At 37.6% G+C, this 20,829-nt stretch overlaps 1 protein-coding gene across 2 annotated transcripts in view; it reads right to left on the bottom strand.

Annotated features, from left to right (window-relative positions):
* MANBA (mannosidase beta) overlaps positions 1 to 20,829 on the bottom strand; it is a 112,243-nt gene that overhangs the window by 9,680 nt on the left and 81,734 nt on the right. For both annotated transcript variants that reach the window (XM_043571616.1, XM_043571625.1), the window contains 2 exons: positions 19,340 to 19,558; positions 11,365 to 11,529 (listed from right to left, as the gene is read on the bottom strand). In XM_043571616.1, the coding sequence (XP_043427551.1) occupies positions 11,365 to 11,529; positions 19,340 to 19,558 (384 nt within the window). The remainder of the gene's footprint in view (positions 1 to 11,364; positions 11,530 to 19,339; positions 19,559 to 20,829) is intronic.

Genomic DNA, 20,829 nt, shown 5'->3' with positions numbered 1-20,829 from the left:
GGGGCTAGGAGTGGGAGACCATTCAATGTGGGACTGGACTCTTTCCTAGGATCCACATTTATGAAGTAGGAAAGAAGTAAAATAGGAAAGAGGTTAAATAGGAAACAGGAAAGATAAATAAGAAAGAAGTAAAAACAGAATTCTGAAGTGGGAACAAAATATCAGTGTATAACCAGAGAAGGAAATTATCTCTTTCCGGCAAAAAAGAAAACTTCTAAGACAAAGCCATAACCTATGAAATAGTCATGCTTGTGCTTAACTGGATCTAATTCAGAGGACACCTAGATATTTTACTCATAGCCTTGGTAGAGGTGACTTGGATTTTCTTTTTCTTCATGGTGAATTTAAGCTTCTTTTCAGGGGGAAAAAAAATCTCAGGGGCATCCAATGATTTACATTGCTCCAAATTCTTTTCCAATCTTTGTTAACACATGTGGTAACATATACATTTGTAACTTAGTGTAACTTAGTTTTCACATGTGTACATTTCCATGCCCCGCACTGGCTAGCATCGCTGTGCTTTAAATGGCTATACAGTTTTACCACTGTGTGAGTAATCATTCCTCAATTATTAGGCATTTGAATGGTTTCCAGTTTTGTTTCTTTAAATGCAGGAGCTAAGAACATTTTATGCAACAAATGTTGGACTCCTTATTGCATATTGCTATATTAGATTCCAGTCAAGAGGTTGCTATAAATTGGTGGCCCCCAAGCTGACCTTTGCCCACACAGATTTTAATTGGCCCAGAGGCAGGGGTTCTTGTTTTGCTTTGTTTTGTTTTGAAGCAGGTGTTTTTTGTTTCTTATTTGGATGTTATTTAATGTCTTAAGTCAGGGTTTATATGTTCCGTTTGCCACAATTCCCAATAGCCATACTCCCATGCATTTAAAATACCTGCCTGGTCCCCCCCCCAAACATCTGAATTTCCAGTCTCTATTTCAATTTTCAGAACTATACTTGCAAGATATATTTATTTTGGTCTATCTATTCTAACAATTTCCTCGCTGTAGTTTATCTTTTCTGGTTTAACAGGTAAATACTTACAATCTTTGAGAATTTTTACACTTAAAAACTTTGTTTACAAGCATGCAGGATTGCCTACCCCTTAGGGCTAGCAACGAAAGGCAAATGGCACTAGGCAAGCCCTAACTAGTGGCCTGTCACATCTGAACTTGGTGTGAAGGAGAATAATCGAGACTCTAGTGCTCCGGCTCTGGCACAGTGCAGTGGACACCACAGACAGACGGTTTCACGCCAGTATCGTGGATCTGGGTTTACCCAAATCGGTGGATGCCGATCAGGGCTAATGAATGACACCTTTGTTCATAAAGATGCAGAAGGCCATTGCCCACTATGCTTCTTGACGGGATGCTGTACAATCGCATTTCCCTAGAAAATCCCTGGAATTGCCTCTTTCCTTTTCAAAACTGGACCTGTATGTATACACTCCTGCATCCTTCCCTAAAGAGGACAGCCTTTGCACATAAGAAGGATAAATGCTTAGTCATTTCCTAGGCTACTCAGTCCCTCTGTTAGCAGACAAATCTTATTTTAGTTTCAAAAAAGTCTATTTTCAGCAGCTTGCTTGATTACACTTATGAAATCAGTCTCCTTGGAGAAACAGATGGTAGGGTAAAAAGAAATTGGACCAGGACACCAAGACCTAGGTTCCAATTCCAGCTTTGCCACTGTGATGGAGATTGCCAACTGTTTACAAAAACCCATTACCCCTGTCCTCGAGGGTGACAGAGCTGTAGGAGGGCTACATGCTTCAGAAGCACACCCCTTGCCCTTGGAACTAGGGGTAGCCATGTGACTAAGCCCTCCTGACAGAATGTGACTTATATTCTTTATATACTTAAAAGTATCCTGAGGATAAGAATCTTCCAATCTAGCCATGTTATAAACTGATACAATTTATACCATACAATTCCCCTGTGTGTTTTCCAATTCATTGGCTTATAATGTAGGCACAGGTTGTGCACTCCCGCCACTACCTAATTCCAGAATGTTATCACCCCAAAAGGAAACACAGTACTGTACTGGTTAACAGCCACTCCTCATTCTCCCTTCTCCTCCTTACGTGAAAACTACTCATCTCCTTTTTGTCTCTATGGATTTACCTATTCTGGACATTTCATATAAGTGGGATGATACGATATACGGCCTTTGTGACTGGCTTTCTTCACTTAGCATAATGTTTTCAAGGTTCATCCATGTTGTAGCATGTATCATTATTCAATTCCTTTTTATTGCTGAGTAATATTTCATTGTATAGGTATGCCACATTTTATTTATCCATTCACGAGTTGATAAACATTTGGATTGTTTTAACTTGTTGGCTCTGAAAAATGCTATGAACATTTGTGCACAAGTTTTTGCGTGAACACGTGTTTCAATATTCTCAGATATATACCTAAAAGTAGAACTTCTGAGTCCTATGGTAACTCAATGTTTAACTTTTTGAGAAACTGACAAGCTTTTCCACAGCAGCTGCATCACTTTACATTCCCACTGGCAACCATACGAGGGTTCCAATTTCTCTACATCCTTACTGTGATGGTTAACTTTACGTGTGAACTTGACTGGGCTAAGGGATGCCCAAATGGCTGGTAAAATGATTTCTGAGTGTACCTGTCGGATGTTTCTAGGGATTCAGAAGATTAAATAAAGAAGATCCATCCTCACCAATGTGGGTGGGCATCATCCAATCAGTTGAGGGCCTGAATTAAACAAAAAGCAGAGGAAGACCATTTCTCTTTCTTTTTTGACTTGGGATATCCATCTTCTGCTCTCAGACAATGCGGCTCCTGGTTCTTGGGCCTTTGGACTCCAGAACTTACACCAGTGGCCCCTCAGTTCTCAGACCTTTAGAGTCAAATTGCATTACACCACTGGCTTTTCTGGTTTTCCATCTTGTGGATGGATTGTAGGACTTCTCAGCTTCCATAACTATGTGAGCCAATTCCTACAATAAATGTCATATATATTTGTGTGTATATCTTATTGGTTCTGTTTCCCTGGAGAACCCTGAACAATACACTTACCAATAATTCTTTATTATTAATATTATAGATATTCCAGTGGGTATGAGTGGTTATCTGTGGTTTTGATTTGCATTTCCCTAGTGACTAATGATGTTAAGAATTTTTTCATGGTACTTATTGGTCATTTCCTTTGGAGAAATGTTTATTTGAATCTTTTGCTTGTTTTTTAATCTAGGTGTCTTTTTCATTAGTGAATTTAAGAGTTTTTATACATATTATGGATCCTTATTACATATATGACTCACAAAATTTTTCTCCCATTCTGTGGATTATCTTTTCGCTATTGTGATATTGACCTCTGACACACAAAAGTCTCTAATTTTGATGAAGTACAACTTACCTATTTTTTCATTGGTTGCTTGTGTTTTAGGTGTCATATCTAAGAAACTGTTGCCAAATCAAAATTCACAAAGATTTACACCTATGTTTTCTAAGAATTTTATAAATTCAGCTCTTTTTTTTTAGTATTGATTTATTTTTGACACAGAGAGAGTCAGAGTGCAAGCAGGGAGGGTCAGAGAGAGAGGGAAACACAGAATATGAAGCAGGCTCCAGGCTCCAAGCCATCAGCACAGAGCCCGATGCGGGGCTCGAACTCACAAACTGCGAGATCATGACCTGAGCCGAAGATGGACGTTTAAGCGACTGAACCACCCAGGCACCCCTATAATTGTAACTCTTATATTTAGATCTTTCATCCATTTTAAGTTAATTCTTGTATATGATATGAGGTCGGGCTCCACATTCATTCTTCTACATGTGGATATCTTTTTTCCAGCACCATTTGTTCAAAACACTATTCTGTCTCCATTTTATTGTCTTGGCACCCTTATAGAAAATCATTTGATCATAGATTTATTTGTTTATTTCTGGATTCTGAATTCTATTCAATCAACCTACATGTCTGACCTTAGGTCAATACCACACTATCTTGATTACTGTAGCTTTGTAGTTATATTTTCAAAGCTGGGAATGTGAATCTTCCAAATTTGTTCTTTTTCCAGATTTTTTTTTCCCATTTTGGATACCTTGAATTTCCATATGTATTTTAGGATCATTTTCCCCATTTCTCTGAAAATGGCAGTAGGAATTTTGATAGGGATTATGTTGAATCTGTATATCAATTTGGGGAGTCCTACCATCTTAACAATATTAAGTCTTCCAATCCATGAACACAGATGTCTTTCTATTTCTTTAATTTCTTTCAATAATGTTTTCTAATTTTCATAGTGCAAATCCTGTATCTATTTGGTTACATATATTCCAAAATATTTTATTCTTTGTGATACTATTGTAAATGTTATTGTTTAATTTCATTTTCAAATTGTTCACGCTTAGAATATAACTGATATTTGTATATTGATCTCCTACCCTACAATGTTGTTGAATTAACCTATTTGCTCTCCTAGGTTTTTAGGTGGATTTTTTTATGTTTTTCCATACATAAGATCATGTTATCTGCAGACAGAGATAGTGTTATTTCTTCCTTTCCAATTTGGATGTCTTTTATTTGATTTTCTTGCTTAATTATTTTGGCTAGAATCTTCAGTACAATATTGAATAGAAGTGGCAAGACTATCTTGCTCCTTATCTTAGGAAGAAAACTTTGTCTTTCTGTCTTTCACTTTTCAATGATATTAGCAATGGGTTCTCCATAAGTTGTCACACCAGGTTGAGGAAGTCCTCTTCTTGTCCTAGTTTGTTGAAAAACAATTTTATCACAAAAATGTATTGGACTTTGTCTAATGCTTTTTCTTCATCTACCAAGATTATCATGTAGTTATTTGTCCTTTATTCTATTAATATGGTATATTACATTGATTGACTTTCATATGTTGAACCAATCTTGCATTCTGGGATAAATCCCACTTGATTATGGTATATAGAGTATAGTGTATAGTGTATATACTGCTGGATTTGGATTGTTAGTATTTTATTGAAGATTTCTTTCCGTCTATACTCATAAAAGATAATAGTCTCTGTTTGCTTTTCTTATATCTTTGTCTTGTTTTAGTATCAGAACAAAACTGGTTTTGCAGAATGAGTTAGGAAGTGTTTTCCCCTCTTCCGTTTTTTGGGAAGAATTTGTGAAAGACTGGTATTAATTCTTCTTTAAATATTTTTTTTTAGAATTCACAAGTGAAGCTATCTTTGTAGGGGGAAGTTTTTTTATTATGAACTCAATCTTTTTAGTTGTCATAGGTCTACTCAGATTTTCTATTTCTTCTTGAGTCAGTTTACATAATTTGTGTCTTTCTATGAAAAGAACTTGCTGTTTCATCTAGGTTAAATGACTTACTGTCATACAACTATTTACAGTATTCTCTTATCAATCTTTTTATTTCTTTAAGGTCAACAGTAGTGTTGCCCCTTTCATTTCTAATTTAGTAATTGGAATCTTCTCTTTTTTTTTTCTTGGCCAGTATAGCTATAGTTTTTTCAATTTTGTTGAGCATTTCAAAGAACTAACTTTTGGTTTTATTGACTTTCTCTATTGTTCCAATAAGGCCTTTTTTAATGTGCCAAATTTCTGATGTCTGCTTTATTTAACCGCTACAAATTGATGTTACAATTCAACCGAACACCTCAGTAGTTAAAGAACTTTCCTTATCTTAATTGTGAAGGGATATAATATTGTAGTTTAAAAGGCAGAAACTTGCTGCATTCATTGCCTGAGAACTTGGGCAAAATACTTAACCCTTCTGAGCCTGTTTACTCAACTATAAAATGAAAACAGTAACACAGATATGTTGTTAGGATTACATGAGAAGATATACAAAGCATCTCATGGCCCAGGGCCAGTCATGTAGTAGATACCCAAAGATTTCTGACAGTCTACTAGCCTGCTAAATTACATGTTGCATATATATTAGTATGTAATGTACTCTATTAATAATATCACATTCATTCCCCTTCTTTACCCATCCCATTCATCCTAGAAGCTCAGCATGGCTTGGATCTTCTATCACATCTCAGTGCTGCTTACCAAACAAATAACTGTTCCAGGGTGGCAAGTATCATCAACACCTGGGCCTACAACATAGAATGCCTTTTTTCTCATTCTTGTGATCAAGTTACATGCAACACAGGAATATAAAATGGACCCTAAAGAATATGAATCTCTTGAGGTGCCTGGGTGGCTCAGCTGGTTAAGCGTCCAACTCTTGCTTTCAGCTTATGCCATGATCTCACAGCCTGTATCAGGCCCTGTACTGGCAGTGCAGAATCTGCTTGGGATTCTCTCTCTCCCTCTCGCTGCCCCTCCCCCACTCATGCTGGCTCTGTCTCTCTCAAAATAAATAAACTTAAAAATATATATATGAATCTCTTAAGGATATCCCCAAGCATCTAGCCTTCATTGCATGCTCAACAAATATGTGAAGAACAAATGAAGGCACTAGAGGGAGCTATAAGCTAAGGGGTTAGTAAAGACTATCTCCAGCCCAGCTTACTCTCTTGAGTGTCAGGCTAGTAAGAGGCCATGCTGGCAGAGTAAGTTGCCTTAACAGTTCAGAAGTGTTAGTACAGACAGTCCTCAAACAAGGCAGTGAGGCCTGTGTGACACAGCTTAAGAGAGTATGCCTAGGTAAGTAGGCTATTTGGAATACAATATAACAGGATAAGGTAGGAGATGGAAAGGTGAGGCAAGATTATTTTGGAATATTAGAAGAGTTAAAGAAGTAAAATCCTAGGATACTTTTGCTGTTAGAAGATAAGATAGGGACAGATCTAAATGTGAAGGAACGTACTGCATAGCTTTCTCAGCCAAGATTTTTCTGAAAGTTGCAAAAAAAGAATGCTTAATAGAATGTCTTAAAACATGGTACACATGCAGGTACCCTGTTCTTCAGAATAGTAGGACAGACAATGACAAAAAGAACAGGGGGTGGAAGTAGGAACAGAGAAAATGGACCTAAGAAAGGTTTTTATTTCTTTTTAAAAAATTTTTTTAACGTTTATTTATTTTTGAGACAGAGAGAGACAGAGCATGAACGGGGGAGGGTCAGAGAGAGAGGGAGACACAGAATCTGAAACAGGCTCCAGGCTCTGAGCCATCAGCACAGAGCCTGATGCGGGGCTTGAACTCACGAACTGCAAGATCATGACCTGAGCCAAAGTCGGATGCTCAACCGACTGAGCCACCCAGGTGCCCCAAGGTTTTTATTTCTAATGCACAGGTCAAAGATGATTGTTCTAAAGTCAAATGAGCAAGGGGAGAAAGAACATTTTACTCTAACATTTCCTGTCTATCTTTCAGTCAAGAAAATCCAACATTAAAAACAAAAAAAATCATAATTTTAATTTTTTTCATCTCAGATCCCACCTAGTACATCAGAAGCTTCCAAGGTAGAACTAACAAGGACAAATCCAATTCCAAGCCAATGCCTGACAAGACACCAGTGCTAGTTTTTTTTTTAAGTTTACTTGTTTATTTTGAGAGAGAGAGAGAGCATGCAAGCAAGCAGAGTAAGAGAGAGAGAGAGAATCCCAAGCAGGCTTCATGTTGTCAGTGCAGAGCCTGACTAGGGGCTCAATCCCATGAGCCATGAGATCATGATGTGAGCCAAAATTAAGAGTCGGACGCTTAGCCAACTGAGCCATCCAGGTGCTAAATTATCAGATGAAAGCCATCACCAACAAAAACCAGCTCCTAACTATGTGCCTCTGATGCTAATGAGTTCAAAAAGAACCATTATTTCTCTCAGTTCTCTGAATGTGGTTTTGAGGAGGGGGCACCTGGGTAGCTCAGTTGGTTAAGCATCTGATTCTTGATTTCACCTCAGGTCATGATCTGACAGTTCGTGAGATAGAGCCCTGCATTGGGCTCTGTGCTGACAGCATGGCACCTACTTGGGATTCTCTCTCTCTCCCTCTCTCTCTCTCTGCCTCTCCCCTCTGCTCGTACACACACTCTCTCAAAAAAAATAAAAGATAAAAAATAAAAATTAACTAATTAATTAACAAACTTAAAAAATTTTACCTTGAACGTGGTTTTGAGGAAATAGAATAAAGTAATAGTAATAGTAATAGTAATAGTAATAGTAATAAAATGAACAGCTGGGAGGAGGACAGCCAGCATGAAAAACAGCAGCTGAAAAGGTTCACATGTGTATACACACAAATAAGGATCATCCTATTTCATATACCAAAACTGAGACACTTTTATAGAATAGTGGCTGTGAAAAGCTAATCATGATGAACTTCAACGCTTTAAAAGGGACAGATATCAACTTTACCTTTTAACTTGTATTCTGTGAGGTAAGTTCACAAATGACACATCACACTGGTAAAACTTCCCTGATAAGCTGATGGTTAAAACAATAAAATTCTCTTTATCAGTTTATCACCTTCCAAAAAAGAGTGTTCTTTTGGCTAACAGTTTTCTGCTTCAGCTTCCATCCAGAATTTTATGTTTTTATACAGGAGAAAACTGATGAGGGTGAGCAAGAGTCTGGATAAAAACTGGCATATTTTTAGGTGTTAAGATGCAAAATTTAAAATGCGATCATATTTAACAAAAACCTCTAATCTACTTCAGATCAACTCATATGACTGGGATTAGGCTCCTGCCTTATCTCTCCAAACTTGAAACAAGTATGGAAAAAACATCAGATAAAAAAGCAGTGGCTTGGAGCGCCTGGGTGGCTCAGTTGGTTAAGCGTCTGACTTTGGCTCAGGTCATGATCTCATGGTTCATGAGTTCAAGTCCCACATTGCACTTTGTGCTGACAGCTCAGAGGCTGGAGCCTGCTTCACATTCTGCGTTTCCCTCTCTCTCTGCTGCTTCCCCACTCACACTCTGTTTCTCTCTCTCAAAAATAAATATTTACAAAATTTTAGTAAGTAGTGGCTTTAATACAGTCTTGTAGTTTTGATAGTTTCTTACAAAGTTAAACATAAATTTACCATATAACTGAGCAATTTCACTTGTGTATTTCAACCTAAAGGAAATGAAAATACGTGCACAAAGATTTGTATGCAAATATTCATAGTAGTGCTATTCATAAGTCAAAGATTGGTAATAATCCAAATGTCCACCAACTGATGAATGTATATATAAAACATGGTATATCCATTACAACAGAATGCCATCGAGCAAGAAAGAGGAATGAAGTACAGGTACACGCCACAACATGGAAGGACTTCAAAAACAGCGTGCTAGGTGAAAGGAGCCCGATGGCTGATGCAAACATCACACATTGTATGAGTCTAGTTATATGAAACGTTGAGCAAAGGAAAATCTATAGAGACAGAAAGGAGATTAATGTTTGCCTGGGGCTGAAGGTGAGAAAGGAAAGTAACTGCAAATAGGTGCAAGAGACCTTTTTGGAATGTCAGAAATGTTCTAAAATTGGATTATGGTCACGGTTGCAGAACTTGATAAATATACTACACTTAAAATGAGTGAATCTTATGGTATGTCAATTATATCTCAATAGAGCTGTTTTAAAAAATAATCCAGTAAAGTGCATAATGGAACATGTACGCCTCAGTGATTTTTATCATGTGTATACACCCATGTAACCAGCACCCAGATCAAGATATAAAGCTTTTTTTTAGCACTCCAGAAAGTTTTCTTATACCCTTTTCTAACCATAATTCATCACACCCTCCACAACAGGGGTTACCACTAATTGATTTATCTAGTCTATACTGAAATGTCAGTGTTTCTTTTGCTCAACATGCTTGTGAGAATCATCCAAATTGATTCTGATTTCAGCAGTTTATTCTTTTGTATTGCCGTGGAGTATGCCATTATAGAAATATACCATAGAATATATTTCTATGGTATAGAAATATACCATAATTTGTTTATACATTCTTCTGTTAGAGAACATCTAGGCTGTTTCCACTTTGGAGCTATTATGAATAAAGCTGCTATGAACATTATTTTAGATGTCTGTTGGCAGACATATGCACTCATTTTTCTTGGGTATATAGCTAAGAGTACAAATGCTGATTCAAAGAGGAAGCAAATGTTTAGCTTGGATAGAAACTGCCATAAAATTTTCCAAAGTGGTTCAAAAAATTCTATTCCTACTAACAATGTCTAAAAGTTCCAGGTGTCACACATCCTCACCAACAGCTGGTATTGTTAGTCTATTTAATTTTAGCCGTTGTGCTAAAGTGACATCGTGTGCCTTGTGTAGGGGTACCATGGCATGATTTCAATTTGCATTTCCTCGATTAAGAATGAAATGGAACACATTTTCATATATTTACTGACCATTTGGATACCTTCTTTGGTGAAGTGCCTGTTCAAGGTTTTTGTCCGTTTTTAATAGGTATGTCTTTTTCTTGTTACTTTATAGAAGTTCTTTATTCAGAATACAAATCTTTTATCAGATACATGTATTACAAATATGGTTCCCCAATCTGTGGCTTGTCTTTTCCTTCTCTTAATTGTGACTTGATTTACAAGAGTCTGTAATTTTAATGAGGTCCAATTTATCATTATTTTCTTTCATAGTGATTTTTTTGTTCGCTTGTTTGCTTTGTTTTTTTAGAGCGAGAGCGACAGAGAGAGTGGAGGAGAGGAGCAGAGGGAGAGAGAGAGAGAGAGAGAGAGAGAGAGAATATTAAGCAGGCTCCACACTAAGCACGGAGGCTCAATCCCATGACCCCAGGATCATGACCTGAGCTGAAATCAAGAGTCAGAGGCTCAACCAACTGAGTCACCCAGACGCCCCTCATAGTTAGTGTTTTTTAAATGTCCTGTTTACAAAATCTTTGCCAAGATCATGAAAATAAATTTTTTCCTAAAAGTGTTATTATACTACCTTTCACAATTGAGTCTCTGATCACTGACCAATTAATTTTTGTATATGGCATCAAAGTTCATTTCCTTAAATTCCTATAAAGATACCCACTCGATACAGCACTGTTTATTGATAACAATATCCTTTCCCACAGAACTGCAGTGGCATCATCGCCATCAGTCAAGTAACTATATTACACACAAGTCTGTTTCTGGACTCTATTGTGTTCTATTGGTCCATTTTGTCCTTGGGAAATGCTATTGTCTTAATTACTAAAACTTTATAGTAATCTTGAGCTAGGGAACATTTTAATGCACAATTTGTTGTAGAGCTTTGTGAGCTGTTCTTTGTAAGAGAGGCAAATGCCAAGAATGTGTAAGAGAGGCGAATGCAAAAGCACTGCATGTCATCATGTATCTATTTTGAAGAAGATAATCTCCTCAATTGGCGAAATAAAAACGTGAGTATTTTTTCACCACGTAAGGCTTACAGACTCTACATGATCCCTTATGTTAACTGCAGGAACCTGTTGAACTCCAGAATGAAAATGCCTTACCTGAGTAAGGTAAATGGTATCTTTGAATGTCTGTAATGGATCTGTGTTTTTTGGGAGTTTGAAATGAAATCCAATCTGAAGCAGCATTTCATTATTTCCACCTGCATGATGTTGTCGATGAAGTGAAAATTCGCTGTTGTAAGACCAGTCCTTTTCAGATGAAACCTTTGGAGCAGAAAATAAGAGGTACAAATTGGGAAGTTAGGAGTGAAACAACATTTCTGACAAACTTGAAAAGTATTCTACATACTGGAAAAGAGCTCAAGGTTTGTTCTGCGACTCTAATTTCACAGATGTGAGATGTTTTTGCCATCATCCTTATTATTGGTGAAAGACTAGCCCTGTGCAAAGCTGAATCACAAATCCAGGGCTTGGCATCTACACAGTCCTCTTACTCAAACCTTTAGAAAATTACACTTTGGCATTTCTGTCAAAAGTCTTGTCTTCTCAAAACATTATTCCTGTTTTTAAAACATTTATTATGTTTAGTTTTCAATGGCATTTTATTTTTTTTTAATTTTTTTTAATGTTTATTTCTTTTTGAGACAGAGAGAGATAGAGCATGAATGGGGGAGGGTCAGAGAGAGAGGGAGACACAGAATCTGAAGCAGGCTCCAGGCTCTGAGCTGTCAGCACAGAGCCCGACGCAGGGCTTGAACTCACGGACCGTGAGATCATGACCTGAGCCGAAGTCGGGCACTTAACCGACTGAGCCACCCAGGCGCCCCAATGGCATTTTATTTATTCAGGTAAATAAATTGTCAAAATTGAACAACAGACTGAAATCAGCATTCTGTTAAAACTGTCAATTCTTAGGGGCGCCTGGGTGGCGCAGTCGGTTAAGCGTCCAACTTCAGCCAGGTCACAATCTCCCGGTCCGTGAGTTCAAGCCCCGCATCAGGCTCTGGGCTGATGGCTCAGAGCCTGGAGCCTGTTTCCGATTCTGTGTCTCCCTCTCTCTCTGCCCCTCCCCCGTTCATGCTCTGTCTCTCTCTGTCCCCAAAATAAATAAACGTTGAAAAAAAAATTAAAAAAAAAAAACAAAAAAAAACCTGTCAATTCTTTAACAAAAATAAAATATCACTGCTGCGATGGTAAATGCTTTGCGGTCACTTGCTCATTTGTTTCTCAATGACTACTAAATATATTTGATCTATACATGTGTTTAATTTTTACATAGTTGAAGACACAAACCAAACAATGATATTCTTTTCCCCTAATAATAATTTTTTTTTAACTAGGCACAATTTATACTATTTATTCCTTCATCTCTTGGAGAAGCTATCTATCATCAGGTCAAAGTAAAAAACAAAAACAAGTACCATGCATATGTTAATACTGTACCTCTTACAGAAAAATAGACCATAATTCTGGCTTCGAGGCCTATGATTTAATGCTCTGTTAGCATTTGAGAAGGAAAGAAGACAATTGCTGCCTACATTTGAAGACATCAGTTTTAATCCAAGTTACACAGAAACTTTGAAAAACATAGTCTACCCCACCCTCAAAAATCCTTGAAAATTAAAAATCTTGGGACGCCTGGGTGGCTCAGTCGGTTGAGCGTCCGACTTCAACTCAGGTCATGATCTCATAGTTTGTGATTTCGAGCCCCGCATCAGGCTCTGTGCTGACCACTTGCTCGGAGCCTGGAGCCTGCTTCAGATTCTGTGTCTCCTTCTCTCTCTGCCCCTCCCCACTCATGCTTTGTCTCACTCTGTTTCTTTTTTTTTTTTTTTTTTTTAATTTTTTTTTTTTTTTAACGTTTTATTTATTTTTGAGACAGAGAGAGACAGAGCATGAATGGTGGAGGGTCAGAGAGAGGGAGACACAGAATCTGAAACAGGCTCCAGGCTCTGAGCTGTCAGCACAGAGCCCGACGCGGGGCTTGAACTCACGGACCGTGAGATCATGACCTGAGCCGAAGTCGGCCGCTTAACCAACTGAGCCACCCAGGCGCCCCACACTCTGTTTCTCAAAAATAAATCAATGTAAAAAAAAAATTTTTTTTTAAATAAAAATAAAAATCTTATCCCTGTTCACAAAATATGACTTCTAATTCCCTATAATCATGCAATACACAGACCAGCCACCTTCAAAGGAAAAACATTCTTTAGGAATTTATTTATACTAAAATGTAAATAATGTACATTAGCCATGTTTAAAGTGGAAGTTTTTCCAAATTACTATTTTTTATTATTATGTCTATTTTTCAAAACTACTACCACCAGACAGTTTAGAGAACACTAATTGCTTGAGTTTCTTAAAATACAGGTATTAGTATTTACAGTCATCTTGTACACATTTGAGACGTACACACCTTTACCAGCCTTCCCCTGCTTTCTATGTTTCTTCCTTTCGAAAGCCTAAAACACACCTTCAGGCTTCTCAGCCCTATGATGGGTAATGATTTGCATGTATCCCACAACTGGTAAACCTGATCTGTTATGCAGCAAGCTTTCTAACTTGTAACAGCCATGGTTTGAGAGTCTCATACATTTCAGCTCTAACAATGTTATCAAAAGGAACTAGAAAGTGCCAGGTAGGGCTCTAATTGTTTTAAGAATATCGATTCATTTAGGGGCGGCTAGGTGGTTCAGTTGGTTAAGCATCTGACTGTTGATTTCAGCTCAGGTCATGATCTCACAGTTTGTGAGTTCGCGCCCCGCATCGGGCTCCTTGCTAACAGCACAGGGCCTGCTTAGGATTCTGTCTCTCTCTCTCTCTCTCTCTGACCTTCCCCTGCTCTCTCTTGCTCTTTGTCTCAAAATAAATAAATAAACTTAGAAAAAAAAAGAATATTAACTCATTTAATCCTCATAACAATCTATGAGTTGGTATTATTATCGCTCTGTTTTAGAGATGAGGCTCAGAAAGTTTCAGTGATTTGCCCAAGTTCCTAAGTTACTTGACACAGTCCAGCTCCAGCTTCTAGTTCTTTAAACCTAGATGGCTCTGGAGAAAATAAAACTTTCATACAAATCCTATGGCTAGAATGGATTATATCAATACTAACAACAGCTTACATTTTATGGCCTGTTGCTATGTGACAGGAAGTGTTGCTAAGTGCTTCAATGTATAAATTAACTTAATCTTTACACGTGATCACATGCACACACCAGTACCTGCATGCAGAAACACACACAAACACATACACACACATTCTTTTTCTCTCTCTCTCTTCCCCCAACCCTCCCCTAAGAGGTATTTTACTGCTATTAAACCCAATTTACAGATGAAGACACTAAAACTCAAAATGATTAACTAATTTGTCCAAGGCAATATAGCTAGTGAGTGGCAGTTCTTAGTATTCAAATCCAGATCTGTTTATTCCATAGCCCAAGCTTTTAATCGCTGTGCAATGTTGATAATGGCCTGTTGAAAACATAATTATTTTACAAAGAAGTGATGCATCCCAAACTAGAAAGGGACATTTTAATTTTTTGTTAAATACATGAAGAAACTCTAAATAAAAGAACCTAAGCTTTATGTAAAGTTACTCTTTCGGTTTCCTTTATTTTCCCAGTTACCCAATTCAACCTCAACTGAGCAATGTAACTCAAAGAGGTAATAACTAGATCAAGGATTCATAATGAACAGAACTTATAGAACTTGGCTTCACCTTTTCCTATTTTAAAACATAGTGTTTAGTATCTTTGAACAACATCAGGCATTTCACAAAAACACAGCGATTGCATTATTGTCAGGACGTAAATAGAAATGTTAACAGATTTAAGAAAAAGGTTTAGCAATTCATAACACTCACCTTCCTGAAATGTAGTGAAAGGAAAATGGATCAGCTCTGGTGTTAGATAATAAGTCTGAATCCACATATGCTACTTGCTGTCTGGGGATAATGATGGAACTCTCACCCTCTAGTACCTTCGTTTCCTTCTTGGCCTCAAAGGGGGGTTGTGGGGGAGATTACTGTTAAATGAAACAATGAGTCTCTGGTATAGAGCACCTGCTCAGTAAATATTTTTGCCTCTTTCATTCCTTCCTCCCTTTTCTAATACTTGTTCCTACCTGACTCAGGACACTCAACTCCATCCTCCTCCATTTTGAAACAAGAGTATTCCCCCAAAGTCTACCCCATAATATAGGAGTAATAAAAAAAAATAAGGGTAGATCTAAGGTGAGAACATTATTTATTACAATTAAAACCACAACGTGGGGCGCCTGGGTGGCGCAGTCGGTTAAGCGTCCGACTTCAGCCAGGTCACGATCTCGCGGTCTGGGAGTTCGAGCCCCGCGTCAGGCTCTGGGCTGATGGCTCAGAGCCTGGAGCCTGTTTCCGATTCTGTGTCTCCCTCTCTCTCTGCCCCTCCCCCGTTCATGCTCTGTCTCTCTCTGTCCCAAAAATAAAAAAATTAAAACGTTGAAAAAAAAATTAAAAAAAAAAAAAAAAAAACAACGTAACTTCAATGTGTAGAAGCAAATATAGTTGGGTGTAAGTGGCAAAACTGAGGGAGATTTTGAAATTGTCTTAAAATTTTGGGGGGTTACTTGACACAAGTGATAGGCGAGGGGAAACAAAAACTACAGGCACACGATTATTTCAGTAAATGAAGAAAGAACACACTTGACAAAAATCCAACACCGGTTTTTTAAAAAAATAATTTTTTAACATTTATTTATTTTTGAGAGACAGAGATGGAGCGTGAGTGGGGGAGGGGCAGAGAGCGAGGAAGACACAGAATCTGAAGAGGCTCCAGGCTCCGAGCTGTCAGCACAGAGCCCAACGCGGGGCTCAAACCCACAAACCATGAGACCATGACCTGAGCCTAAGTCAGATACTTAACTGACTGAGCCACCCAGATGCCCCACCAATACCCTTTTATGATACAAGCACTCAACCAACTAGGAATAAAAGAGAACTTGCTCAACCTGAAAAAGGGCATCTACAAAAAACTTAGAGTTAACATCTTACTAAACAGTAAAAGACTCAAAGCTTTCTCTCTAAGATAAGCAATGAGACAAAGATGTCTGTTCTCACCATTTCTATTCTACGTTGTACTAGAGGTTCTAGCCAGGGCAATTAGTCAAGAAAAGTTAATAAATGGCATCCATACTGGAAAGGAGGAAGTAGAACTAATTCTATCCACAGATGCTCTTATACATAGAAAACTCTAAAGGATTCACAAAAACTAAAGATAATAAGTTCTGCAAGGTTGCAGAATATAAGTTCAGTATAAAAAATCAATTGTCTCTTTATATACCAGTAATGAACAATTTGAAAATAAATTAAGAAAATAATTCCATTTACAGAAAGAATAAAACGCTTAGGAATAAATTGAACTAAAGAAGTATACACTTTGTACACTGAAACTATAAAATTATGAAAGAAGACATTACATGTTTGTGGATCAGACTTCATATTGTTAGGATGGCAATACTTTGCAAACTGACCTACTGACTCAACACAAACCCTATCAAAATCCCAGCTGACTTTTTTGCAGAAACTGGGAAGGTGATCCTAAAATTGGTATGTCAGTGGGGGGCACTCAGAACAGCCAAAACAATCTTTAAAAGAAGAACAAAGTTGGTGGACTCACACTTCCTGCTTCTGAAACTTACTACAAAGCTACAGTAAGGATGACAGTGCATACCGGCCTAAAAGAGACAGTTCAATTGGAAACAAATTGAGAATCCAGAAATAAACCTTAAAAGTTATGGTTAATTGATTTCGACAAAGGGGTCAAGACAAGCAATGGAGGAAAGAACAATGTTTTCAATAAATGGTGTTCGGAAATTTGGATATCCACATGCAGAAAAAAATGAACCTGGATGCCTACCTCATACCATATAGAATAATTAACTCAAAACAGATCACAGATCTAAATATAAGAGCTAAAACTAGAAGACAACACGGGAATATAACTTTGTGATCTTAGATTAGAAAATGGTTTCTTAGGGGTGCCTGGGTGGCTCAGTTGGTTAAGCCTCCGACTTTGGCTCAGGTCATGTTTTCATAGTTCGTGGGTTCAAGCCCCACGTTGCACTCTGTGCGGACAGCTCAGAGCCTGGAGCTGCTTCGAATTCTGTGTCTCTCTCTCTCTGCTCCTCCCCTGCTTGCACTCTGTCTGTCTCTCTCTAAGAAATAAATAAACATTTTACAAACTTAGAAAGGAAGAAAAATACCAAAAGCACAAGAGATAACAGGGAAGATTGATAAGTATTTTTGATAACTTGAAAATTTAAAACTTTTGTGTCTTAAATGAAACCATCAAATAAGTAAAAAGAACATCTACAAATTAAGAGAAAATATTTGCAAATCATAGATCTGATATAAAACATACCAATTAAAAAATCAGCAAAGGATGGGAATAGACACTTCTTTAAGGAAAATATACAAATGGCCAACAAGCACATGAAAAGAGGCTCAACATCATTAGCTCTCAAGGAAATGCAAATTTCCTGTAAATGCAAATTTCCAGGGAAATGTGAAAAAGTGGGGGGGGGGGGATAAGTGTTGGTAAAGATGCAGAGAAATTGGAACCCTCATACATTTTCTGGTGGGAATGTAAAATGGCACAGCCATTGCAAACTATGGGAAACAGTTTGGCAATTCCTCAGAATGTTAGACAGTTACCATATGACTGGGCAATCCACTCCTAGGTATATACTTAATAGAATTGAAAACATATGTTCACCAAAAAAAATGTATACAAATGTTCACAGCAGCATTATTCATAATAGCCAAAAAAGTGGGAATAACACAAATGTACATCAACTGATGAATGGATAAACATGTGGTATATCCATACGATGGAATATTATTCAGCAATAAAAAAGAATAAAAACTAATACATGCTACAACATGGATGAATCTGGAAAACTTTATGATGAGGGAAAGAAGCCAGCCTACAAAGATAACATATTTTATGATTCCAAAATATGAAATGTGAAAAACAGGAAAACAAATAGACAAACAAAGCAGACTAGTGGTGCCTAGAGCAGGGCAGGAGGGACTGAGAGAGTGGGGAGTGACTACTAATGGGAAGAGAGTTTCTTTGGGGTGATGAAAATGCTCCAAAACTAGGTCGTGGTGATGCTTGCACAACTCTGTGCATATACTGAAAATCATTAAAGCATATACTTTAAATGGGTGCGTTGTATGGTCAGTGAATTATATCTCAATAAAATTGTTCAAAAAAGAATACACACAACTCTGAAATTGAATCCATTTGTGCAACTGAATCTGTAGGAATAAGGAAAGTGAAAATCAAATACAGCAACATGAAATAAAAAGAGGAGGAAGTGGAGGAGGAAATAGAAGAGGTAGAAGAGGAGATGAAAGAAAAGAAATAATATGACCTGATAACATTAAACGAAAGTTTATTTATCATATTATTTTTTCTTACTGTAGCAAACCATCCAATTCTGAATAGCTATAAATGATAAAACAGGTGTAGGCTAGGGGTGCCTGGGTGGCTCAGCTGTTTAAGCATCTGACTCTCAATTTCAGGTCAGGTCATGATCTCATGGTCCATGAGATTGAGCCCCACGTGAGAATCCCACTTGCTTGGGATTCTCTCTCTCCCCCTCTCTGCCCCTTCTCACAGACACACGTGTGCTCATGCTCTCTCTCTTTCTCTCTCTCTCTCTCTCTCTCAAAATAAGTAAATAAGCTGTAAAAAAAAAAAAACAGTTGTAGGATATAGGGAAAATAGCAAGTAAGAGTTACTTTCATGCATGATAAGAAGTCAGGCTTAAGCAACCCCTGGTTCCCATTTAATTTTTAAGTGTTTGTGAAGGAACATAATTAAAAGCAATATAGAAAAGTATTAACCCCCAAAATGATGACTGCAAGAAATTTAGCTTCCCAAAGTATAAACAAACAAAAGTTCTATGATCTTCCTAAACTTTCATTTAAATAAGAAGTGGATTTCATTTGACTTTCTGAACCACTGTTGAGAAAGTGACATAGGCCCACAGCCTACCATTTTGAATCATTGGGAAACCAAAAGTGGCTTACCTTTTCTAATGTACTGAAGGAAGGCCAGGACTGATATCCATATTCAGATACAAATCGAGCTTTGGGGAAAATTTTCCAATTCCAGCAATCATTGCTATAGTCATAAAAATGTACGTCACCAAAATTCTTGTCATAGGGGTTGGCAGACAGCCAGCCTTCTTCAATAGATTCGGCCCCATTTGTAGGACTGGATATGATAAAAGGACGAGTCTTGTCTCTCTGAGTTCAGAGATAAAATAGTTTAAAAGGCATATTCACTCAGTAAAATACAAACCATTTACCTTTTTAAATTAAGTTTCTATTTTAATTCCAACATAGTTAACATACAGTGTAAAATTAGTTTCAGGTGTTAACTCTAGTGACGCAACACTTCATTCAACACCACCCAGTGCTCCTCATGACAAGTGCACTCCTTAATCCTATCACTAGTTCATCCATCACCCCACACCCACCTCCCCTCTGGTAACCATCAGTTTGTTCTCTATAGTTAAGAGTCTGTTTCTTGGTTTCTCTCTCTCTATCTTTCTCTTCTTTTCCTTTACTCATTTTTTTTTTGGTTTTTTTGTTTTTGTAAACTCCACATAAATGTGAGATCATATGGTATTTGTCTTTCCCTAACTGATTTATTTCACTTAGCATTATACTCTCTAGATCTAGCCACATTGTTGCAAATAGCAAGATTGCATTCTTTCCTATAGCTGAGTAATATTCCATTAATAATGGAATATTATGTACACACACACACACACACACACACACCCCATCTTCTTTACCCACTCATCTATTGCTGGACATTTGGGCTGCTTCCATAATTTGGCTATTGTAAATAATGCTGCTATAAACACAGGGATGCATGTATCCCTTTGAATTAGTATTTTTGTAATTTGGGGGCAAACATCCAGTAGTGTGATTACTAGATCCTAGGGTAGTTCTATTTTTAGCTTTTTGAGGAAACTCCATACTGTTTTCTACAGTGGCTGCACCAGTTTGCATTCCCAACAACAGTAGGCAAGGGTTCCCTTTTCTTCACATCCTCACCAACACTTTTAGTCATTCTGACAAGAAGGAGATGATGTCTCCTTGTAGGTTTGATTTGCATTTCCCTAATGATGAGTGATGTTCAGCATCTTTTCCTACGTCTGGCCATCTGTATGTCTTCTTTGGAGAAATGTCTGTTTGTGTCAGACCATTTACTTTTTTAAAAAAATATTGTCAAGTCTCCGAAATGCCAAGTGGCTGACAGGAAAAAAAAAGAACCATTTGCCTTCTGCATTCAACAACCACCAGCACCTTTCTGCTATTGGCCAATCCTTTATATCCTGTCATTATTAAAACTCAGCTTATTCCTCAGCACCTTCTCCTAATCTTTTCCCATCATGTCATGCCTTTACATTACCTTCTACCAACATGGGTAGTACAAAGTCTAGTGCAGAATTTCTCAACCTTGGCAACACTGAAATTTTGGGCTTGATAAGTTTTGGAAAGGGGGC

The sequence above is a fragment of the Prionailurus bengalensis genome, chromosome B1 (assembly GCF_016509475.1).
Source record: "Prionailurus bengalensis isolate Pbe53 chromosome B1, Fcat_Pben_1.1_paternal_pri, whole genome shotgun sequence".
Taxonomy (NCBI): Eukaryota; Metazoa; Chordata; class Mammalia; order Carnivora; family Felidae; genus Prionailurus; species Prionailurus bengalensis.
Note: the sequence above shows the minus strand (reverse complement) of the source record. Positions and strands in the feature narration are given on the sequence as shown.